The sequence below is a fragment of the Anolis sagrei genome, chromosome 2 (assembly GCF_037176765.1).
Source record: "Anolis sagrei isolate rAnoSag1 chromosome 2, rAnoSag1.mat, whole genome shotgun sequence".
Lineage (NCBI taxonomy): Eukaryota > Metazoa > Chordata > Lepidosauria > Squamata > Dactyloidae > Anolis > Anolis sagrei.
Window position 1 is genome coordinate 210,708,363 of NC_090022.1, and position 25,944 is coordinate 210,734,306.

The 25,944-nt window shown below is 39.6% G+C and overlaps 3 protein-coding genes across 3 annotated transcripts; all 3 read left to right on the forward strand.

Annotated features, from left to right (window-relative positions):
* The first annotated feature begins 1,280 nt into the window (after positions 1–1,280).
* On the forward strand, positions 1,281–6,059 carry LOC132765409 (interferon beta-like). The gene is made up of 3 exons (XM_067464853.1): positions 1,281–1,286; positions 1,907–2,528; positions 6,040–6,059. The coding sequence occupies exons 1-3, from the start codon at positions 1,281–1,283 to the stop codon at positions 6,057–6,059; spliced, it is 648 nt and encodes a 215-aa protein (XP_067320954.1).
* On the forward strand, positions 6,031–10,327 carry LOC132766469 (interferon tau-2-like). Its single transcript, XM_067465576.1, has 3 exons — positions 6,031–6,416; positions 6,726–7,224; positions 10,262–10,327. Exons 1-3 carry the CDS (start codon positions 6,236–6,238, stop codon positions 10,284–10,286), a joined length of 705 nt encoding a protein of 234 aa, XP_067321677.1. The 5' UTR covers positions 6,031–6,235; the 3' UTR covers positions 10,287–10,327.
* An 8,142-nt stretch (positions 10,328–18,469) lies between these two features.
* Positions 18,470–22,795, forward strand: LOC132765408 (interferon beta-like). Its single transcript, XM_060759699.2, has 3 exons — positions 18,470–19,121; positions 21,010–21,141; positions 22,719–22,795. The coding sequence occupies exons 1-3, from the start codon at positions 18,470–18,472 to the stop codon at positions 22,793–22,795; spliced, it is 861 nt and encodes a 286-aa protein (XP_060615682.2).
* The last annotated feature ends 3,149 nt before the right edge of the window (positions 22,796–25,944 follow it).

The window sequence follows — 25,944 nt, forward strand, 5'->3', positions numbered from 1 at the left end:
GCTTAACCAACAATCATTGATGCAGGAAGAGCTGATCAATAAAAGTGAACCGATTGTCCAGGAGGTTCCTCCAGTGAGATCTTCACAGAAAGCAAGAATCCTTTTCTTCCCTGTTCTTCTGTTTCTAAATGCTTTTCCACAGTTGAGGGTAATTCTGCCTTGAATGTTTACAGAGAAGGAACTAAGGAGTCCAATTACCAAGAAAATACTGGCTTTTTTATCTAATTATCGACATGTCTGTATTAGGACAGGATATCTTGAAATGAATAGCATAGTGCAAATTCACTGTAGCTATATGTCTCTTTCAATGATGCTCCTCTCATGGCATTCTGATGATGTTATTTATTTTGTGGAGTCAAATATGTATTTGTATTACTGGATTTTTGAATATATGCTGTTATTTATTACCTTTATTTAATGTTACTTATTTATATATTTATTAAATTATTAAAATGTATTTTTAAAAAATGAATCTCACTTCCAAAATGCATGGGTAGTTGGGATGATTTTTCACATTTCTTTTGGGTGTGTGTGTGTGTGTCAGGAGTGATTTGAGAAACTGCAAGTAATTTCTGGTGTGAGAGAATTAGCCATCTGTAAGGATGTTGCCCAGGAGATGCCCAGATCTTTTTGATGTTTTATCAACCTTGTGGGAGGCTTCTCTCATGTCCTTGCATGGGAAGGTGGAGCTGACGGAGTGGAGCTCATCACACTCTCCCCAAATTCGAACCTCTGACCTTCAGTCCTGCCAGCACAAGAGTTTAACCCATTATATCACCAGGGGCTCCTTCATATTTTAATAAAGACAGGTATAATTTATAACTAAAGTAAAACCCAAAGTTAAGCATGGCCTCTTGCCTTTGATCCAAACCATGGGATTAAGCCATTGGAAGTTGCTGAAACATTTTCTTGCTAGACCATATTTCTCTACTAGTAAATATTTATATTCAGAGTGGCCAATGGAATGTGAGTTGAGAATAAAAGAAAATTCAATTGAGCAGCCAACATGACTTTCCAAAAGCTTTAAACTGTGTGTGTGAATGTTCCCGTCTCAACATGTGTGCTTTTAAAAACCCTTTCTATTGAATACATGGGTTATTCAAATATCCAAACAATATAGTAAACACTGGATAGAGCATCAACATATACTGTGTTGAATGACAGCTTGGTGTTTCCATGGATACAATTGTTTACCCATAGGATTCTCCTTGCATGATCCGGAACACTACTTTTCTGTTTGTCTGAATCGCATGAACAGAGACCTGTATCTATGTAGCCGTATGAGTGTAAGTTACGTGCAGACATTTATATGAATATCTACAGTTTAGGGGATGCCTGTTGTCATAATCCCATCGTACTCATTGTACATAGTCTTAATGTTAGTGTAGCAATACTACTATTGGTATTTATGATATTTGTGCCCTATTCATGGGGGACTGATTCAACACAGGTAGAACTTCCTACCAAGAACTATCAGAGCTGGTTTCACATTCAGCAGTCAAGTGTCAAGTCACTAAGGGAAATACATGCACGTCTGATCCAACCATTTTTGCTTCATCTCTCTGGAACTGTTCAGGTCATTCCAATGGGAAAGTCAAATACTGAGGTCCCTGTTTAAATCTGAATATAACATGAGAAATTTTAGCAGTCCCACATTTTTTGGTCCCATAAAATCAATTAACTGTGGCTACAAGTGAAAAGGAAGACTGTTTTTTGCTGTCAGCAAATTCTTTGGGAATCACTCCAGATCAAACTAATATTTTGACCAACATTTTAATTATTTTATTTGAAAACAAGTTTTCAAAATTATTCACAGATCATAAAGTGGTGTGTGGGGAAAACAACTCCTGAACACTGAATTAAATAAAAAGGGTTGAAATATGCAGCAGTTTCTAAAACATCTAAGCAAACAGGTCTTCTAGACACTGTGCTGCAGTCCAGAAAAACCCCCTACACTCTTTTCATCCCAAATATGACCACAAAGGCTTGGCTCCTTGACATTTGCCTTATGGTGTTGATTGTCATTGAAACCTTGTCCCAAAACTGCAGTCATCTTCGTAAGCATCTTCTGGAAGATAACAAGGAGAACTTAGCAGTTCTAAAAAGTCAATTGGGATCGGTTTTTCCTCTACAATGCCTGAATGATGTGATCAGCTTTTCATCCCAACCTGAAGAAGAAAACATCCAAAATATTTTTGAACTCCAGAAAGAGAATGCCACAGTAGCCCTCCATGAAATCCTCCGACAGATTCTTTGCCTCTACAGTCAAAACCATACCAAATTGCCTTGGGATGAGAATTCCATTGGCATGTTAAAGGCTGGACTGAGTCAGGAAATCGCAGAATTGTCACCATGTTTGACTGAAGACAAACAAGATATCAGGGAAGCAGTGAAAACGTATTTTGATCGAATCCAGAGTTTCCTAAAAGATGGGGAGTATAATGGGTGCGCCTGGGAAGTTGCCCAAATTGAAGTTAGTCGATTTTTCATGGTGATGGAGCAGCTCATCAGAACACTTCATACCAAAGGTAGGTGCTATTCTTATGTAATGCTTTTGTTAGGAAACAGTACATTTAGGGCAGTGTGTGTCAAGACGGGGGTCGGGACCCCTGGGGGAGGTTGTGAGAGGGTGTCAGAGGGATTGCCAAGACCACCAGAAAACACAGTATTTTCTGTTGGTCATGAGGGCTCTATGTGGGATTTTTGGTCCAATTCTATCATTGGTGGGATTCAGAATACTCTTTGATTGTAGGTGAACTATAAATTCCACCTCTTTGATTGTAGGTGAACTATACATTTCAGCTCTTTGATTGTAAGTGAACTATAAATTCCAGCAATTCCCAAATGTCAAGTCTATTTTCCCCAAACTTCACCAGTGTTCACATTTGTGCATATTGAATATCCATGCCAAGTTTGGTCCAGATCCGTCATTTTTTGAGTCCACAGTGCTTTCTGGATGTAAGTGAACTGCTACTCCAAAACTCAAGGTCAATACCCACCAAACCTATCCAGTATTTTCTGTTGGCCATGGTAATTCTGTGTGCCAAGTTAGGTTCAATTCCATTGTTGGTGGAATTCAGAATGCTCTTTGACTGTAGGTGAATTATAGATCCCAGCAACTACAACTCCCAAATGACAAAATCAATCCCCCCTCCCAACCCCACCAGTATTCAAATTTGAGCATATCGGGTATTTGTGCCAAATTTGGTCCAGTGAATGATAATACAGCCTGCATATCAGATATTTACATGGCGATTCATAACAGTAGCAAAATTACAGTTATGAAGTAGCAACTAAAATAATTTTATGGTTCAGAGTCACCACAACATGAGAAACTGTATTAAGGGGTTGTTGCATTAGGAAGATTGAGAACCACTGATTTAGGGAGTTACTAGATTGGGATCTTGGAAATTACACCCATGAAATGTTCACAATTCAAAGCTATGTGTTAGAAGAGCATTTCCAACCAGGTTGTTTCTGAATGGGACCACAACGGCAAATCCTCAAGCCAAAACTGTATATAAACATGGGCTTCATACCTCCAATTTGTCGTATTTTGTAACTTCAGTATTTTTAAGAGAGAGAGATCACATCTTTTAATTTAAATTTCCTGACCTTACTTGGCCACACTTGCCAGGGGGGCAGCCTGATGTTTGCATTCAGCACAGAACCCCATCGTGCTATGCACTTATAGCACTGTGATTGCACTTAAACCACCATGGCAACCTCCTATGGAATTTTAAGATTTGCATTTTAGAAAGATAAACTTAGAATTCTTTGCCAGAGAGGTCCAGTGCCTCACCAAACTAAAATAATAATAATAATAATAATAATAATAATAATAATCAGAATTTCATAGGGTGTAGCCATGGCAGTGAAAGTGAGGCATAGTGCTATTATCATGGAGTGTGACAGAGTTGAGTTGAGTGGCAATCAATTGGATATTTGTGTCTAAAGGACTGATATTTGGATCTCACTCTCACTCTTTGACAAGGATGCAAACCCAAAATTTATTTATTTATTTATTTATTTATACCCCGCCTTTTTCAACCCCGTAGGGGACTCAAGGTGGCTTACATATATAGGCAACTATTCAATGCCATATAAACATACATATATAGTAAAATAAACATATATATTAAAACAGTCATTAAAACATATCAAACATTAAAGCACTTATTAAAATCATGTTATCCAAAATCGTAACCCATTAGTAGCTCTGTTTTTATTAATACCCTTCTCAAAATGGCGACAGCATAACTAACATTATGCTGTCACCATTTTGAGAAGCGTATTAATAAAAGCAGAAGTATGTTGGTGCATTGGGAGGGATCAGGGGATAATAGTCAACTGACTTCCATACAGTTATCTTGGAGCCCCCGGTGACGCAATGGGTTAAATTCCTGTGCTGGCAGGATTGAAGACCAACAGGTCGTAGGTTCGAATCCAGGAAGAGCATGGATGAACTCCCTCTGTCAGCTCCAGCTTCCCATGCGGGGACATGAGAGAAGCCTTTCACAAGGATGGTTTATATATCAAAACATCCAGCCATTGCCTGGGCAACATCCTTGCAGATGGCCAATTCTCTCACACCAGAAGCGACTTGCAGTTTCTCAAGTTGCTCCTAACACACATACACAAACACACACACACACACACAAATACAGTTACCTGTTCCCTGTTCTACAATGGTTTGTCTGGATTGAAATATGCCCAGGAAAATGCACGGAGTAGGTGTATATGTGCAATCTGCTGAAGTTAGAAGACGCCAACAAAGCATTTTCTACATTTAAGGGGGTTGAGAAGGGTTGTGCCAGAAAGAAGGGGGAGCAAAGAGCCCTGTTGCCCCCTTGGAGGAGGAATTAAAGCCTGCAACCCCATAAGTTTATTATCATTTTTAGTATGTCAACAGCAAAAGATGAAATGGGAATAGAATGCAGTTCCAAAAAACTATTTTTAATGGACAAAAGAGAGAGAGAAAGCTTGAAAACTAAAGCGGGAATAAAATGTTCAGCTCCATACCCAATGGCACAATATTTTTGTTTAAAAGGATAAGGGTTATTTTTTCTTGCAGATAGAGATCTAGTGTTGGATTGGGGGATTTCTCTCAGTCATTCATTTCTGTATTCCAATTTGGATATTCATAAACACAAATTGAACAACCAGCTACCTTTCTCATAATCACAAATGGGAAAATGTTGTAGTGGATTTTGCCTGGGGGCATTTTTAATACTAGGTATATGAGCTACATAGTTCCTATTAAAGGATTAGAGGACTATCCACTGCTCTGTCTGCAAGTACATGGTGGTTAGATACAATTTTAAAAAATTCAGAACTGCATAGTGGGGGGTGGGGCTTAAATTTTCCAATAAAAGGGAAAACTAAGAAAAACTCAAAGATGATAGCACTGTAGATAAATAGAAATAGCTACCAGTCATGAGGGAACAGTTATGCCATTTCTTTAGAGCAGTGGTTCATAATCTGTAGGCCTTGGACCATCAGTGGGCCACAAGAATGAAAATTTGGTCCGTGAGCCTCCTTCCTCTTTATTTATTTATTTTATTTACACTCATTTCATGGAGCCTGCCACTCCTTCCTTGTCACTGACCATGGCATATATTCTGTATCAGAAACTAGAACTGATGTGGTCTCTCCAATGCAATTTTCTGAATCAGCACCCCAAACCGAATCTAAAGCTGACCAAAAACTGATTCGTAACAATTCTGGTATTAATGTTGGAGAGTGTTCCCTAGTCATAGTGGTCCCTGATCAAGTGGTCCCTGTTCAAAATGGTCCCTGGTCAAAAAAGGTTGGGAACCACTGCTTTAGAGGATGCAAATGCAATTTTCTGAATCAGCACCCCAAATCGAATCTAAAGTTGACCAAAAACCAATTTGTAACCCTTTTGGTATTAATGTTGGAGAGTGTTCCCTAGTCAAAGTGGTCCCTGATCAAAGAGGTCCCTGTTTAAAGTAGTCCCTGATCAAAGTGGTCCCTGTTTTTGTTTTGGTTTTTTTGGTTTGTTTTTTTTTTTTAAAGGCTGGGAACCACTGCTTTAGAGAATACAAAGGACTTGGAATTGGGTGGATAATGGGTTGGATATATGATTAAAGGCACCAGATCCTGCCTGGTCTTGGAAGCTAAGCAGGGTCAGCTCTAGCTTTTACAGGGGAGGGGGGACACAAATAACAGGAAAGAAACAAAATGTATAAAAGCATAGCTTCCATGGAGGCTTATGTGTGGATTTCATTTCACAGAAACTATTTTGATACCTGAAGTAAAAGAGGTTGAAGCTGAGGCTGAGGCTGCGGCTGAGGCTGCGGCTGAGACTGAGACTGAGACTGAGACTGAGACTGAGACTGAGACTGAGTCTGAAAATAAGGCATCAGAAACATGTCTGCTCCCAGGGATATTCGGTGAGTAGATCAAGCAGGAAGGTAATGTGGGAACATAATATTTTGTAGAAAATTATGAGTTTGCCCCAATGAAGGGAACCACATTTCTTTTTTATCTAGCAAATACCAGTCATTGCTGGGGTTTTTGGAGAGTTCACTATGAACACTCAGTTAGCAAAATACTGCCCAGTGGTGATGTAGTGATTTTAGTTATGCAGATATTCCAATTGTACAGGGAACCCTGGGCATGGAATCCAGCTGCCTTTAATAGAAAGACTCGATGTAGATTCATAGATAGAGATGTATGTTCATGGTTTGCTCTCTGTTTAGGATTTGCTCAGGGCTGTAGCAGAGTTCGTGGAAAGCTACATGAAACCAACCAAGATAACCTGGAACTTCTGAGCACCAGAATGGGAGCAAACATTCCTCGAGAGTGCATCAACGATGTAATCAGCTTCTCATCCAGATCAGGTGAAGATAATCTTCCAAACATTTATGAATACCAGCCAGGAAATGCCACAGTAGCCGCAGATGAAATCCTCCAACAGATCGTTTACACCTTGAGTCAAAACCATGAGAATTTGTCTTGGGATGACAAATCCATAGCTGTTTTCAAGTTGGGATTGGCCCAGGAAATTGTGACACTGGGATCATGTTTGCACGGAGGGATGGAAGATACTAGAAATGCAGTGAGGAAATACTTCAGACAGATCAATAAACTTCTGAAGGAGAAGGAGTACAGTGAGTGCGCCTGGAAGATTGTCCAGATGGAGATTAGGCAGAGTTTAACGATGGTTGATGAACTCATCGCAATGTTCCCCAAACAAAGGTATGCTGCACTTTTCAAAACTATAGTTTTGAGATTTATGTATATATCCATGCTACTTGTCTCCTGGCCTGGGATTCACATGAGCTTTTACAAAAACTTAAAACAAAATAAACTGCAATCTCATTATATAAGTTAAAAAATATAATAAAACTAGCTATCCCCCACCACGCGTTGATGTGGCCCAGTCTGTTAATCTGGAAAATAAAGTAATGAGAACATGTTGGTTTCTAATATATGTAATTCCTTTATGCTTGTGGGTAAACAAGCATAAAGTCAGTGTTGATGTGGAGAGTGTCTGGTTTGCCCACCCTGGAACATGCAAGATATCATTGTCCTTCTTTAAGGTTCCCTTTCAAATCTATGATACTATATCTGTGTGTGTGTGAATCTTATCTCTCTATCTATCTATCTATCTATCTATCTTTCTATCTATGGCTGGGTGGCTCTTTGTCAGGAGGACTTTGATTACGTTTTCTTGCCCTGATGAAGGGAGCTGGATTGGATGGCCTTAAGTATTTTCTGTTGGTCATGGTGGTTCTGTGTGGGAAATTTGCCCCGATTCATTTGTGGGGTTCAGAATGCTCTTTGATTGTAGGTGAACTGTGAATCCCAGTGACAACAACTCCCAAATATCAAGGTCTATTTCCCCCCCAAACTCCATCTGTGTTCATATTTGGGCATATTGAGTGCTTGTGCCAAGTTTGGTCCAGATCCATCATTGTTTGAGTCCACAGTGCTCTCTGGATGTAGGTGAACTACAACTCCCAAACTGAAGGTCAATGCCCACCAAACCCTTCCAGTATTTTCTGTTGGTCATGGGAGTTCTGTGTGCCAAGTTTGGTTCAATTCCATCGTTGGTGGAGTTCAGAATGCTCTTTGATTGTAGGTGAACTATAAATCCCAGCAACTACAACTCCCAAATGACAAAATCATAATTTTGAGTGATGGTCACTCCTTGTGTTGTGAGACGTTTTGTTGCCAAATTTGGTGTGATTTCGTTCATTGGTTCTTTTGTTTTAAGGTACTCATTATGCACAGAGCATTTATATATATATAGATAACCAATCATTTCAGAAGCACAAAGCTAAACCAGTTTAAACACATTTAAACATACTTCATTAAAAGATCTTCCTACAAAATGAGTTGAGCCCAAAGAATAAAGATGTATTTGCTTTCCAGTAGTAAGAGAGGAAAGAGAAACTCAACCAAAATTCCCAAAGCTGTCACTCAGGCCTCATCTACACTGCCATATCATGCAGTTTGAAGCTAGTCTGGAACTATGTGATGCAGGGCTTTAAAGGTCATAACCAGCACATGATGGTTATGACCAAATTTCGGATGGACTTGCCCAACATTTTCCTGCTTATGTTGAAGAGCATAGGTGCAAAACTGAGTCCTGGGAGATCCCACAGGCCAATGGCCAGACCCCTGAACAGTCATCCCACAGCATGACCTCTCCCCTCAAAGAAGGACCAGACCCACTGTTAGAAATCGTATTGGCATCCCTCCCAGAAGGATACCATAGTCAATAATATCAAAAGCTACTAAGAGATCCAGCAGAATCTGCTCCCCTCATCCAACACTCAGTTTAGAGAATCTACAGAAGAAATTAAATATGTTTTGTGCCCCATTGCCAATTCTGAAGCCAGCTATCATACTTTAAGGAGGCTTAAATTGCTATTCCCAACCAGAAAATTCATATTAAGGCTGCCTCTCTGAGGGTGCATTTATACTGAAGAATGAATGCAGAGTGAAATCGCTTTAAGTGCCATGGCTCAATGCTATGGAATCCTTGAATCTGTAGTTTGGTGCAGCATGAGCACCTTTTGGCAGAGAAGCCTCAAGACCTTGTAAAATCCACATGATTTCATAGCACTGAGCCATGGCACTTAGAGTGGTGTCAGACTGCATTCGTTCTATAGTGTAGATACACCTTGATTCTGAGTGGAGTGTAAACACATTAGAAAATCAAAATAGCATGGGTACATGCCAGAGTTAGAAGCAACTAATTATTTTTGTTACATACTATTTTTTGAGATAACAAAGGCACAACAATGTTAATTTTTCAAGCTGTTAATTAGGGGTAATATTTACTCAGACCATGCTGTGTCATCCTTGCAGTAGAAAGATACATTGGGACAGTTGCTGACTGGGTTTTAGGAAGTAGAGGGGGAAAGACTTGGGAAGGGGCGTGTCACCTTCAAGTCACCTGTTGACTTATGGAACCCCATGAAATTCATAGGGTTTTCTTAGGCGAGGAATACTCTGAGGTGGTTTGGCCAGTTGCTTCCTGATATACAGTGTTCCCTCACTTATCACAGGGGTTAGGTTCCAGGACCACCTGCAATAAATGAAAAAACGTATGTAGGGACGCTATACTGTATATGTACAGTATATCTCAACCCACTCCTCTCTTCCCCTCCTCTCTCTCTCTCTCTCTCTCTCTCTCTCTTCCTCTCCTCTTTCCCCCTCCCTTCCTCCCTCCTTCCCTCCCTCCCCCTTTCTCTTGCTGGAGCCACCCTTCTCCCTCCCTCCCTGCTTCCCCACTGGAATGGACCTCTCACCCGGTCACCCGAGGAAGAAGCCCCAGTGGAAGCTGCCTTGGCAGCCCTCTCTGGTCTCTTTGCCAGCCAAACACACACCTCCCTTGCAGCCCACCACCTTCGCCAGCCAGGATGATGCTTCCGGCTTCCGAGGAAGAAGTCCCAGCAGAAGCTGCCATGGCAGCCCTCTCTGGCCCTCTCCGGGCTCTTTGCCAACCACACACACACTGGTCTGTGAGTAACTCTGTAACTCAAGTCTGTGGCCGCATCTATGCTGGAGAAACAACACACTTTGATAACGGGAATACAGTGTTCCCTCGCTACTTGTATTTTAAATTCTTTTTTTAAAAAAAAACCCGCAAAACAGCGAATTTGTGTGAAGCAAACTGCAAAACAGTGAGGGAACATTGTATAGCCTACAGTATGTGCTATTTCTTTATGCCTTTCCATCCAAGTACTAACAAAGAAGGCTAAGATATTGAATAATCTTGCAGCTGTCACCAGACCAAAGAAGGATGATGCTGAGACCTCAAGCTGATGTACTCTTTCGTAAACATCAGGTAAGCAAAAAAAAAAAAAAAAAAAAAGCAGGAGGATCAACTGGGAATAGATTGTATTGTATGGATGGGATGGGATGTATGACAGCATTTATTTGCAATTTCTGGTCACCTAGAAGTTTATGATACATTATCTTTTTAAGTCTAATTTATACAGTACAGTTATAGCATGATAATTCCTCTTCTGTGGCCATATAGAATCCTCTTGGGAGCTGTGGTTTGGCAAGTCATTAGCGAGGTCTGTAGGATTGGGATGGGGAACTTTACCAAGAAGCTGTTTACATTCAGATAATACCCAACTCTAAGCAAAACATTTAGTATTTAGAAACATACAGTTTCTTCCTTTGGAAAAGTAAGTACAACTCTTTTCTTATTGACCTCACACATCTGATTGGAGACTGCAGTCAAGAAGCCCAAAGAAGACTAAGGATGTATCTACACAAGTGGTTCCCAACCCTGTGGTCTGGAGACCACCAGTGGTCCACAAGAACTAAAATATGGTCCACAGCCTCACTATTACTACTATGGATAATAACACAGCCCAACCCCCCCAAAAAAGTTTGGTGTCTTCATTTTCAGGACTATTCCTGGGGTTATTTGGAATGCTGATTCAAAAAGTTGCATTGGATAGACAACATCAGTCTAGATTATTAAATATGGTTTTCTGTGGGTGAGCAGATGGCAACTACTGGATGGCATATGTTCTGTATCAGAAACTAGAACTGAAGTAGTCTATCCAATGCAATTTTCTGAATCAGCACCCCTAATAACGAAACCGAATCAAAAGTTGATCAAAAATTGATTCGTAACTCTTTTGGTACTAATGTTGGAGAGTGGTCCCTGATCAAAAAAGGTTGGGAACCACTGATCAACACTGTAGAATCAATGCAGCTTCACACTGTTTGAACTGCCATGGCTCAATGCTATGGAATCCTGGGAGATGTAGTGTGGTGAGGCACCAGCAGTATTTGGCAAAGAAAGCTAAAGACCTTCCAAAACTACAGCTCCCACAATGCATAACATTGAGCTATGCCACTTAAAGTAGTGTTAAACTTCATTAATTTTACAGTACAGATTTAATTTAGAACTGGAAAGGGAAGCCATGAAAGATCTAGACAAGATCCTGACATTTATTTATTTCATATCAAAAGCATTGCATAAATTAGTATAAAACTGATAAAAATACAAAGAGCACAAGCGGCTAAATTATTTTTTTATTTTTTTACCAAAAATTGGTAACAGCGAACACATTGTCTGTATACAGATGCAGAGTTGTCTGTTCTGCTCCACAGTTGCACAACGTAGAGGATTCATTTAGGTAGTGCCATTTTGCCAGGTTGTCTTTTGATCTGCCTACTCCACTTTTGAGTCTGTTCAGGGACTTCCAAGTTGTCCATTCTTGGTTTGCTCATGGAGGCAGCTCCTCATTGGGGGGGGGGGGCATCCAATTGGGATTTCCTGGTTTAGCTGCCCAGAAGGATACTCTTGCTTTTGCTAGGGGAACATTAAGAGGAGTGGTGGTTCTCATGAAGCTTTTCGTCTACTGGAGGGAGGCTGATAGCCATGCAGTGGATGGCTTTCACAGTATTCAATCTTATTTCTCTCACAGTTAGCAGCAACTTCCCATCGCACATCTGGGGGGGGGGGGGGGTGCCATGAAATTTAAAGGATTGAATAAAGATTGAGCACCCTGTAGCCAGAGTACCAAAATCTAAAATATTTCAAAATTGTTTATATGGAAGACTGAGATAGTGACACCTTTGCTTTCTGATGGTTCAATACACACAAACTTTATGTCATGCACAAAAATACGATAAATATTGTGTAGACAATTGCCTTCAGTTTATGCGCATTAGATGTATATGAAACACCAGTGTTAAACACCCTGATGGAAGTGTGGGTATAAAGTCAAACTCAACCATTTCTCAGTTCACAACAATATGATTTATTCCTTTCCATTCCTGAACACAGTTACAAGATCCTTTCAATAAAAATGTAATTCAACATTTTAATGTAATGTATTGTTGTTGTATTTGGGCATTGAATGTTTGCCTTTTAGGTTTGGAATCCGTCCTGAGTCCCTCAGGGGAGATAGAGCGGAATATAAATAAAGTTTTGTTGTTATTATTATTATTACTATAATTATTATTGTTATTAATTTTCGGAGATATCTACAATGTATGAAAAGCCTTTATGTGTTATTCAAAACGTTTCATTTTGGAAATCCTGAGAGAGAGAGTTTTAACTTTAAATACAGAGATCTCACCCTTTTTCTTTCTTTCTTTCTAGATTTACTAGCAGTCAATGACACAACGATCCAAGCAAAACAGCTGGATGAAATTGCAACATGAAGAAAGTCACCAAATCTTTCATCTTTCATTGGGTTTTCCCTCTGACACATTGCTAGAAATCAAAACTGCTGCCTTCCGCTTCATCTGTTGCGAAATTGTTTCACTGAGTTTTAAAATAGCACGACACAATTTTGAACTACACACAGGCCTATCTTGGAGATTTACATGGAAAATAAATGGGGAGGGGGAATGAAAATATAAATGTCCAGGAGAAAAACAAAACAAAAAAAGATTAAAGGCAGAAGATTCTGTGCAAGATTTTGTCCACCTTCTGTTAACCTGTTCACATTTAATTGGCAGAATGTCGCTTGCCTTCGAGGACAGAAATAACTTTGTTAGCAAGTTCTGTCTTCAACCATTAAAGCCTGATACGAAAAGGTTATTTTCATTTTAGAAGCTATATCTGCTCATATTGCTAGTCAGCTCACATGCATGAAGTCATACATTTATTCTATACATATTTATTCTGTATTTTCATGGAATGCAAGGTAATGTTTCTTTCTATAAAAACTTATTATTCTGAAAACAAGAGTAGTTTGTTTATCTACATTAGCAGGAGTCTGACAATATTTTTAACTAACAGAGTTGTATTTCATTGCAGAATCTAAACAGAATCAGTCCTACAACATAGGCGTTGTATCCTATGGTTATCTGAGTGTGAATGAATGGCTCTCTGAAAAAGCCATTCAATGCTTTTTGTGACTTGAAAATAAATAGAATAAACATAAAAGTGTGTGGGGGGTCTGTATAAATCTGATCACTTTGGTCGTATTCCAACAACCTGTACAAAACAAATACAAAGAAGGCTGTGGGGAGGAGAAGATTACTTCACACCCATACCCTTTACTCATCACCATCCCTACCTAAGGTTTACTTTCATGCAGCAGATGTTAAAGTTCACTCCTGTATCCATGGATTCATTCATTCATGTCTTGAAAATATTGGGTAAAATATCCAAAAAGAAAACCTTGATTTTGTTATTTGATATAAGGGACGTTGTTTTATGATGCCATTGTTTACAACGGGATGAGCATCCACATGGTGGGACCTGGAACCAAGACCCAGTGGATATGAAGAGCCTTTTCTTCTTTGTTAGGCAGATGTCCTAGCACCTGTCATGTTATATTTACATACATAAACACAGTCTTCCCATCCGGATAAATATTATATGCCCTCCCTCTTCCTTCCCCATGTGATTGCCTGCCCACCCAAATGAATGATTGACTTAGATGGGGAGAGGAGAAGGGTAAAGAAACATTTTATTTTTTCTTTCTTCATCCATTGTTTTTCAATGTTTATGATCACATGTGATGTTCACACTCATGGGCTGCACCTACATTACATGTGTCAAATGCAATACCTACATGCCAAATCTGGTTGGCCAAGTCATTTTAAGTGGCCCGCAAGGCTTTCATGCCAGGGAAACATAGGCTCCCTCTGCACTGCCATATAATCCAGTTTTTAAATCCAGATTATCTGCTTTGAACTGATTTATATGGCAGTATATACTCATATAATCCAGTTCAAATCTGATAATCTGGATTCAGAAACTAGATTATATGACAATATACAGATCCACCCATAGTTATGTTTATACAGTTTTACAATTAACTGGCCCTTTGAAGGCAACCATAAGGCTGATGCAGCCCTTGGTGAAAATTAGTTCAGCACCCCTGATCTACACTGTAGAATTAATGCAGTTTAACTTAGCTTTAACTGCCATGGAGCGAGACTATGGAGTCCTGCAAGCTGTAGCAAGGAAAGGGTGAAGTACTATTTGGCAGACAAGGTTACAAACTACAACTCCCATTATTCCATAGCACTTAGCCATGGCTGTTAAAGTGGAGTCGAACTGCATTAGTTCTTCAACTTAGATGCACCATGATCACTCCTTGCAGGATGAAGGGGAAAAGAGGATTGGATGGGGAGGCATTTAATGAGAGTGCAGGTGAGTGGTAAAATTGGCAAGTAAGCCATAAAGGCAATTGGTTGGTAGGTTTATGCATACTGGGAAGCAAAAAAAAAAAAGCATAGCTCTTTTGTAATGATTTAAATTTGGTCATGGAAAAAATGTGACTATCAATACATTTGGAGTAGGTGTGGCACTAATGGGGTGAGGGCAGGGAAGCATATTCCAAATTAAAGGTGAATTATTTGGCTTGCTTCGACAACCCCCAATAAGCTTGTTTTTTCAATATACATAGGGAAAAAGTGTATGTGTATACATATATTTACATGTATAATTCAACGTGTCTACAAATATCTCAATTTCTGATAGTAGCAGCAAAAATATGTTCATGTAAACTCAATGTTTAGTTATTGAGATTTTTTTAAAAAAGCTACGAACAGAAATTCTGAAAAGAAATTGTGATTCATCACGTCATAGAAGCTACAGTCAGGACCATTGGAACTTATGACATCCCTGCAGGCTGGGTGTATATATTCAACACTCCAGCTTAGGCCTGAAGAGGTTTAAAGAAAGTCTAGTGATGCTAGACTGCAGCTGAGAAATCACAAGTTATGCAAAACCCATTTCTTTAAGAACCATATTGTAACTATGTATATAAATTTTTTCAATATAACCCACTACTGTAGACCACAGATGAGGGACATGGGTGCTTGAGCATGTCCAAAGACAGAGGATAGAGGCCCTTCTTCCCAAAATGATATGGCAGAATTGGACCACCAAGACTCCCAAGTGGTATAGTTTACTCAACCATTAGTTATCAGAAGTGAGCTAAAGAGGGCTTTTTAACCTTTTTCACTTTTGGCCCCTTTTGGCGCAAGAATTAATGTTATAGGTATGAACAATAAATATGAAAAAATCAAACATTTTTTGATAGCAAATCAGCATTTGCATGGCTTACTAAACAGGCTGATTTTTCTTTTTATGAAGCATCTTCTGCAGGGTCTACTATAAACACTACATAGATTTGTGCACATGTTTAAAACAGCCAGAACCCCTTTACTGTTGTCAAATGTTTTGGGACCCCAACATTGAACTAAGGGGCCAGTACTCGTGGCCTAAGAAATAAATTATTAGTGCTGAATGATCAGGCATAAAAAAAACCCACTGAGGCAAAGACTGTCGTTGAGTCTTTCCGGGAATAATAAAGGCTGCCTGTCATGTATCTTCTGCAGACAACACCACTAAATGCATGAAGGTTAGTATGCATGAAGAGAAAATTCACAAGAATTTTCATATTTAACAATATTTCAAAGATTATAAGAAAAGTAATAAGCAGGAAAAATTAATAACACCATGCCTGCAGATTTTAAAGCTCCAATTCATAAAAAAAAAGTTCCAGGCACCCTGGACTCCTCTACACTAGATGGTTAATTTGAAGCCAGTCTTGAACATAAATGCTTCAAACTGGCTTCAGAATCCATGCAGCTGAAGTGGTGTAGAGTCCAGATGGTCAAGCCAGGCCAATACCATATTGGTCCATTGGATTGCCATCCTCGTCCCTTGTTGGACGAGGATTATTGTCTTCCAGTGTTCCTGTGGGTCCGTATGTGGCTGTGGAGCCCTATTCTAGCTCTGCATCTTCTTCCGCAGTGAGGGCATTGGTTTCCAGGTGGAAGGCAGTCTCGGTCAGGGTTGGCTTGACGCGCCTTCCTCTTGGCACATTTCTCTCTTTCGCCCTCCATTCGTGCCTCTTCAAATTCTGCAGCACTGCTGGTCACAGCTGACCTCCAGCCGGACCGCCATTGCCACCCTACCATCTGTACCATCATTGCTGGTGCCAAATGTGAGATGTCCTGCCCATTATAGGCACCCCATGTTGACATTAGAAGGAAGGTTAAAGGTAAAGATTGTCCAACTCTGGGGGTGGTGCTCATTTCCATTTTTAAGCCGAAGAGCTGGTGTTGTCTGTAGACATCTCCAAGGTCATGTGGCCAGCATGACTGCATGGAGTGCCATTACCTTCCCAACAAGGTGGTACCTGTTGATCTACATTAGCAGGGACGCCCACTACATGACACTCCATCCTGCTGTCCCCCAGCTCTGCATTTATCTCATTCCCTTTGTCCTATTGTTCACAGCTGGATTACATTTACAACAGCTTGCTGTCATTGGTTGATGAGCACAGTTTTATAGAGTCTTAAGTTGATGTTTCATATACTTATGTATTTTACTCTATTCTATTTTATATTGTGTTTTATTTTATGTTCTGTTTTTAGGCACCTTGTGCCATGTGTAAGCCACCCCAAGTCCCTTTGGGGAGATAGTGGTGGGATACAAGATGATGATGATGATGATGATGATGATGATGATGATTATTATTATTATTATGCTGAAGCAATGGGATACTCTGGGTTTTTGGCCAAGCCTCATTTAGTCCCATGATAAGAATCAGAATCGAAAGAACCTCATAATGACAATTAGGAGTAACTGCACACTGAGTGTGGGCTATTAAGCCTGGGCAGACAAGCCCTCTGTTTGGATTCTCTAAAATCTCTACTTTTTCGTGTCATACTGGTGAACACATGTTTTTGTGCCCTAAATATTAGATCTGTTTCTGGGTATAATTGACCTGCTGATTACAAAAATGGCACCAGTTTTCCCATCAGTTCTAGGTTTTGAGATGCCGTATACCAGTCTTCATCTGCTCGCTCATAAAAAAAAACCCCTCTTGATAACCTTAACTAAGAAACTAGCTTATATGGTCCATCCAATGCAAGTTTCTGAATCAGCACCCCAATTAATCCCAGGAACATGCCTAAAAACCAAGACACCAATAATTTTTTTGGTTAGGTTGTGATATTAGTTTACAAATTAACACCAGTTCAGACCTCATGTGAGGCCAAGCCAGACTCTACCAAACTGACTTTCATGCAGACTGATTTATCTTTTAAATGTTTGAACGCTTAAACAAAGAGCAGATTTTAAAATGATTGAGACCCCAAGTAGCGTAGTTTCCTTCTTCTGGTACTAACTTTCATATTCTTCTCTATTAGCAAAGACTTCTTTCTGGATTGGTTAGTTCAAGAAAATGTCACATCCATTAGGTATGAAAGGGGGGCGAATCCAGAAATCAGCAGATTGTGCCATGGTTTTCTAATAGTTCTAAATGGCACAAGTGAATGTTCCATACTCAAGTGAAATCCAGTGTTAATCCCAACTAGAGTACCATTAGAACTCTGTTAAGTACTAACAAATAAAAATTCTATTGATTCAACAGGCATACTCTAGCAGGGACTAAAAATTTGATATAGGCCTTTGTTTATCCATGTTTTTAAAAATCTTTTCACACTCTACCTATGCAGGCATTGAAATAGTAGAATAAATGACAAACACAATATCCACACGTTCAGTTAAATGTCTGTATACAGTTTCCATGGATACAATTGTCTGTTGATAGTATTCTCTCCGCAAGATCCGGAACTCTTCTTGTCTGACACTCTCAGTTGTGGAGAGAGTGCCTTGAAATGTTAGCACTACTGCTTTGGGAATGAGAAAAAAGACCAATCGCAATATTTTTATCCCCATAGGAAAAAAATACCACTGCAAATCAATAAAGTGAAAGTGAATTGTATTAATAGCCAAACCAACCATTTATGCTTCGTTGCTGGGAGCACAGAGAGGCACTTCAAGTTGTTCAACATGGACCGGGCAAAGAATATCAAGTGAGTTATTCCAATGGTTTATCATTAGAAAGAAGTCTGATTTCCACCATCTTAAGATTGGTTCACCAAATAGTTGTGTTTAATCTGAGAAAAGTGAAAGTAGAAGAAGACTATAAACTGGAGGGGAAAAAAGTTCAGTTTCTTAACAGTGAATAGGAAACATATGGCTCAACAATGCAACAGGCACCAAGGGATCTACCCCAAGAACCCATTTTCCAGGTTCTGCAATCCAGAAAATGACTACATTCCTTCCATGTCCATCATGATCATGAAGAGTTGGCTTTTGCTCTTCTGCCTCTTGATGTTCTTCAGTGAAATTTTTTCTCAGGATTGTAACAATCTTCGCCATGATCTAAAAGGAGCCAACAAAGCGAACTTGGAACTTCTGAATGTCAAAATGGGATCAACCATTCCTCTGCAATGTGTAGATGATGTAATCAATTTCTCATCCAACCCCAATGAAGAGAATCTCCCAAGCATTTATGATTTCGAAGAGGCAAACGCCACAGTGGCCATAGATGAAATCCTCCAACAGATAAGTTACCTCTTCAACCAAAACCATACCAAATTGTCCTGGGATGAGAACTCCATTGCCTCTTTCAAACTTGGAGTGGAAGATGAAATTAAGAAATTGACACCGTGCTTGGGTGAAAGGATTGATGAGTTGAGAGAGAAAGTGAAAAAATACTTCCAACGAATCAACGACCACCTGAAAGATAAGGAATATAGCCTGTGTGCCTGGGAGATTGTCCAAATGGAAGTTAGGCAGTGCTTAATAGTGATTGATCAACTCATCTCAAGGATCCCCAAAAAAGGTACTCTGCGGTCGCAAAACCCATGCTTTTATTTAAAACTGGATTAAAAGGGTATTCTGATTAGTAGGTACCGGTTAAGTCTAATTAGATTTCTAATTATACTACTTTTCAACTCAGAACTAATTGAACAACTTGCTGCCTTTCATCATGTCATGTCATTAAATGAAATCACCCAAATCTCAGTTTGCAGGTGTGATATAGATTATGTCCCTGAGTCAGAAGGTGAAATGAGAGGCATATTCGTTTGTAGAAGAGCCTGTGTTAAGGGAAAGAGTGGGACAAATTCTTCCTCTTGGTGTGTGGCATTGTCCTTGCACCATTGGCTCAGAAGCATACTTTCCCACCAATTTAAAAGATGAAAACCAGAACACATCAGAGTATGGTCAAGAGTGCAAAAGCGATGAGTATCTCTTATGTAAAATTCTGTTTTGGATTGAGCCATGGGAATTGAAGTGCTGTCAAACTGCATTGATTCCACAATGTAGATCAGTGGTTCCCAACCTTTTTTTGATCAGGGACCACTTTAATCAGGGATCACTCTCTAAAATTAGTACAAAAAGGGTTACGAATTGGTTTTTGGTCACCTTTAGATTTGGTTTCAGAAAATTCCATTGAATAGACTACATTAGCTCTAGTTTCCGATACAGAATATTTGCTACTCGGTAGTCACCATCTGTTCACCCACAGAAAACCATATTTAATAATCTAGAGCTCACGTGATGTATCCAATGCAATTTTCTGAATCAGCATGCCAAAACCCTCAGGAACAGGCCTAAAAATGAAGAAACCAAGGTGCCCCCGCTTCCAGGTGCCATATGGAATGGCTCCGCTCAGGGGGAGGAGGGGCTTGTTGTCACATCCTTTGTGAGTAGTCAGCCTCTTCCCTTCTGATATTCTTGTTGCCTCAGCACTATAAGTGTGTTTCATGATACCAGTCGCTCTTGTTGCAATAGTGTAGTAATGGTGAAGCCGTGGACCATATTTTAGTTATTGGGGTCCACTGGGGGTCCACGGACCACAGGTTGGGAACCACTGATGTAGATGCACCCCTTATATGTAGATCAGAAAATAGCAATGCCTTGAATAGTTAAAAGAGTTTAGATTGGACCAGAGGAAAAGGCAGCAAATAAGTCTGCCACTCCTTTCAGGATGAATCAAGCTCCCTTCCCCATTTAACTGAAGTTTAAAATAAAATTTTAAAAGAGAGAACAGGACAAATCTTTGTGCAAAACACCAAACGAAGGGTGGTGTTTGAAAGATGCAGAGGGCTAGTGAAAGCAAAGTGTTCAGCCACCTCCAAAGGATTGTGGATACCATAATCTATGGATTTTCAAGGGTAAAATATTGTGTCTTATATAAAATGCTGAAATCAGTGTTTGTTTGGGTTTTTTTTTTATTTTTTTAACATTTTCAAGCTATGGATACTTGACTCTGTGGCTACAGACTCTGTGGATATGGAGGGCCAGCTGTACTTTGTAGAATAACATCTTTCTTTGGTAGCAATCAATAAAATTGGAGCAGTTTTACATTATAAGGGATTTATTATGCAACCCCCCACTAGTGAGAAATGCAACTAGCCATATTAAATCAATGTTTGGTTCCTTCTAGACACGCCAAGTGTTTTTTCTCAGCAGAACACACTTCGGTATTTCACTGTTGTCTAAACCGTGATGCCTAATGGCTTAAATACTAGCTCACCAACTTCCCTTAGCACAATGAAAGAGGAGAGGAGGAGTTTTCTGATAACATTAGCAGAGGTCCTCCAGCACCCACACAAAAACATCAATGAGTGTTGGAATTTTTTTTTAAGGAGAGAGGGAAGGAACAATGGTGGGTACCTGAAATCAAAGGATCTATGAAGGCTAAAGAAACTGATTTCACCTTACAGCTCCTGTTATAATATTGGAGGTGAATGAGACAGAGACTGAGACAGAGCCACCAGCAAAACAACCCGAGTCTCCAGCACCATGTACTCCACAAGGAGGCTCAAATGCAGGGGCCAAGCAAGAGGTTCAGCTAGGTGAGTATTCAATAGCCTTATGTCTTAGGAGGATCTTTCTGTGCCACTACAGCCACCAAATGGGCTTCCATATGGAGCATGGAAGCTCAGGAGGTCCTGCTCTTTCTATATGCATTCTGTGACTAAGTATAACCTAATGGGAATCATGGCAGTCGGCGAGACATTCTGCATGGGGAATTGCAAGAAGGTCAAATTTATTGGTGTAAAATTTATATGTTAACCCCCCCCCCCAGGAATTTGAAGGTCACTTTTGTAGTGTTACCAGAAATGTTTTTGGCATTATGGATAAAGAACTGGACAGTAAAAATGGATTACCATATATACTGGAGTATAAGCCGATCCAAATATAAGCTGAGGCACCTAATTTTACTACAAAAAAACTGGGAAAGCATACTGACGTGAGTATAAGCCGAGGGTGGGAAATGTGGCAGCTACTGGTAAATTTCAAAATAAAAATAGATACTGATACAATTACATTAATTAAGGCATCAGTAGGTTAAATGTTTTTGAGTATTTACATAAAACTGTAATTTAAGATAAGACTGTCCAACTCTGATTAAATCATTATTCTAACCTTCTTCAATGTAAATGTGCTTAAGTATCCTTCCAATGATAATAAAGAGAGTAAAATAATAAATGTAACAATAATAATAAAGTAAAATAATGGAAATGTAATAATAACAGTAATAAGAGAGTAAAATAATAAATGTAATAAGAATAATACATAGATTAAAATAATAAATGTAATATAATAATAATAGAGTAAAATAATGTAAATGTGATGATAATAATAATAATAGAGTAAAATAACAACAACAACCCAGTAAAATAATAAATAACTTTGACTCGAGTATAAGTCGACTCGAGTATAAGCCACCCGAGGGGGACTTTTTCAGTCTAAAAAAGGGGCTGCAAAAACTCAGCTTATACTAGAGTATATAGGTACTTCTTTGGTATATGACAACAGCAGCAAGAATATTATTTGCTCAAATTTGGACATTGACTGAATTGATAATGGAAGAATGGGTAGTTAAGGTTGCTGAGTTAGCCCAAATGGGCAAATTAATGTGAATAAGCCAAATTTTAAAACTGTTTGCAGATTATTTGACCAATAAACTATTCAATAATGTCTTCGTATGTGGTCAATTTTAATAGGATTATTTAGTTGGATCTGTGCTGTTGCTGTTGTTATATTAAAGAAACATGTATGCTTATGATTCAGAATGTTTGAGGTCTATATTACATTTTCATAAGATGAAATGGCCAGAATCTAGGTAGGTCCTAAAACTGTGAGAAAAAATACATAGAGTTCTTTCAAGTTCTCAAGATTTGGTCTGGAGGACTAGGAGGGAAGCTCTCCAGACCAGAGTTTTCGATGTCATGGAGGACTGAAATCAAGGGAGGAAGAGAAATGAAAAAACTCAACTAGAGTGAGTTCTCCACACATATGTGTTCTGGGCATATCTGTGTGGAGAACCTCACCTCCCCTGAGATTTACTTCTTTTATCAGTTGGAGCCTGGCCAGTGAGATGTCAAATTGTGGAAAGAATCTTCACCAGTTTTCTCCTCCTTTCCAGATTTGCCTGCAGTCATAGATACAGTGATACAAGAGCAGCAGCTGAATGAACGTAGCAACATGAAGGCAGCAACCTGATCATGCAGCTTTCACCCGTGTTCTTCCCGTGGCGTAGTTCTACAGAGAAAAACAGCTGCTTTCCACTTCACCTGTTACAATTGTTTGACTAAGTTTAAAATTCTGAAAAATTCAGTGCTTCACTGAAGCCCTAGACATAAAATAGACCAAAATATAATATACTAGAGAAAGTCCAAAGATATGATCTTTCACCATTTTCTACAAGCATGCTTTAAATTTGCTCTGAATCCCAAGTTTGCATTGAACATTACCAGCATGTCCCTAAGTTGTCAGCTATGAGGCTTCATTCACTTAAGCCCAACAAATATAATATACTCAGTTCTAAAGATCTGTACCTGTCAAAAGGGCCGTAAGCTTTATTCATATTGTCAGTCAACCTAAATATGTGAAGTTGTTTAATGCCCTTATTTAAACTCGTTTATTTTCTGTCTTTCTTCAAATATTGCTTCCCCCAAGTATTAAACATACATTTCTATTAAAAACTTTCCAATATATATGTAGTTTGATGCCTTTGGTAAAGAAGGAAATGGTGACATGGGGCATTATCACACCATGCTATTGTACCATCAGAACAATGCATTAGGACCACTTTCGCCTCAGCCTTACTGCAAAACATTGTTGCTTACCAGACATTTCTGAATTGCAGTGTTACTGAAAATCTGGGTTATCTGCCTTCCTGACAAATAGCCATGGATTGATGGATGGATGGATGGATGGATGGGTGGATGGATAGGTGGATGGATGGATAGGTGGATGGATGGATAGAGGGATGTATAGAGGGATGGATAGAGGGATGGATGGATAGGTGGGTGGGTGAGTGGATGGATAGATGGATGGATGGATGGATGGATGGATGGATGGATAGATGGATGGATGGATGGATGGATGGATGGATGGATGGATAGATAGATAGATGGATAGATAGATAGATGGATCAATAGATAGATGGATCAATAGATAGATGGATGGATAGATAGATGGATGGATAGATAGATAGATAGATAGATAGATAGATGGATAGATAGACAGATGGATGGATAGATGGATGGATGGATAGATGGATATATAGATGGATCGATAGATGGATCGATAGATGGATCGATAGATGGATCGATAGATGGATCGATAGAATGATCGATAGATGGATCGATAGAATGATCGATAGAATGATCGATAGATGGATCGATAGATGGATCGATAGATGGATCGATAGATGGATCGATAGATGGATCGATAGATGGATCGATAGATGGATCGATAGATGGATCGATAGATAGATAGATAGATAGATAGATAGATAGATAGATAGGATTCACACAGATATACTATATGACAGATATAGTATGATAGGTTTGAAAGGGACCCCTAAAGAAGGACAATTATATGTTGCATGTCCCAGAGTAGGCAAAGCTGACAATTTCTGCATCATCACTGACAAAGAAACAAACCAAAAAAAAAGTCCGGTTTACCCACAAGCATTACTAGTTACACATATTAGAAACCAACACTTTTTCATTACTTTATCTTCCAGATCAACAGAGTGGCAGGAGACACTTATTATCTTATAAAACTACAAATCACGGAATGCCATAGCATTGAGCATGACAATTAATTTGGTGTCAAACTGCTATAGATGTGCAGCATAGATACATAGATACATGGGGCAATCTCAGACCACCACAGGAAGAGCATTCAATGATTTACCAGAGAGCACCATCTGTGGGTTGCATTGAGAAACTGCAAAACAAGGGCTGCCCACCCTCAGTTTTCCTGTTTACAGTTTTTTGACTTTCTATGTAACATTTGTGAATTGTTATACTATCTTTAATTTTATCAGAACATTGAATGTTCCATCTATCCACCCATCCATCTATCCATCCATCCATCCATCCATCCATCCACCTATCCACCCACCCACCTATCCAAATGGATCATGTAAATGAAAAATCAATGCAGAAATGCAATTCATTCACCATAGTCTGGGAGCCCTTCCACAGAGCTCTATATTCCAGAATATCAAAAGAAGAAATCCCACATTATCTGAGAGTGGACTCGGATAACCCAATTCAAAGCATATATTGTGATATTCTGGGATATAGGGCTGTGTGGAAGGGCCCTAGGAGAGAATGTCTCATAAGAACCCTGTAGTGGTCCGTTACATGAACTAGTACAATTCAGTAGTCAGGCAGCAATAAGCTTACAACAACCTTGTAAAGCAGTAATCATCAAACTGTTTTGTGACTGTTTTCCACTTTAGGTAGGGCTTTTGGGTCTCTCTAATAGTGTCTTGCTTGGGCAGCCTTTGTAGTGGTGGCAGTACAGTTTGTTACCCCTTCTGCTTTGTCTTCTGAAGCATAGGGTTTTCTTCCCAAATGAAAGCTGCCTTTGGGACAGTTCAGAATTCATTCACATTATTCCCCAATATTCTACATTATTCCACTCTGAGAAGCTAAAACCTGGAGTCACGGTCTTGTCTTCAGATCAATATAAGAAACTCTAACAATTTTGATAACAAGGAGCAGATGAAACAAGTTTAAAAAGACAAGAGTTTGAAATTTGTTCATTCGTTCAGTCGTCTCCGACTCTTCGTGACCTCATGGACCAGCCCACGCCAGAGCTCCCTGTCGGCCATCACCACCCCCAGCACCTTCAAGGTCAGTCCAGTCACTTCAAGGATGCCATCCATCCATCTTGCCCTTGGTCGGCCCCTCTTCCTTTTACCTTCCACTTTCCCCAGCATAATTGTCTTCTCTAGGCTTTTCTTTCTCCTCATGATGTGGCCAAAGTACTTCTACTTTGTCTCTAGTATCCTTCCCTCCAGTGAGCAGCCGGGCTTTTATTTCCTGGAGGATGAACTGGTTGGATCTTCTCGCAGTCCAAGGCACTCTCAGAACTTTCCTCCAGCACCACAACTCAAAAGCATCAATCTTCCTTCACTCAGCCTTCCCTAAGGTCCAGCTCTCACATCTGTAGGTGACTACGGGGAATACCATGGCTTTGACTATGCGGATCTTTGTTGCCAGTCTGATGTCTCTACTCTTCACTATTTTATCGAGACTGGACATTGCTCTCCTCCCAAGAAGTAAGCGTCTTCTGATTTCCTGGCCACAGTCTGCATCTGCAGTAATCTTTGCACCTAGAAATGCAAA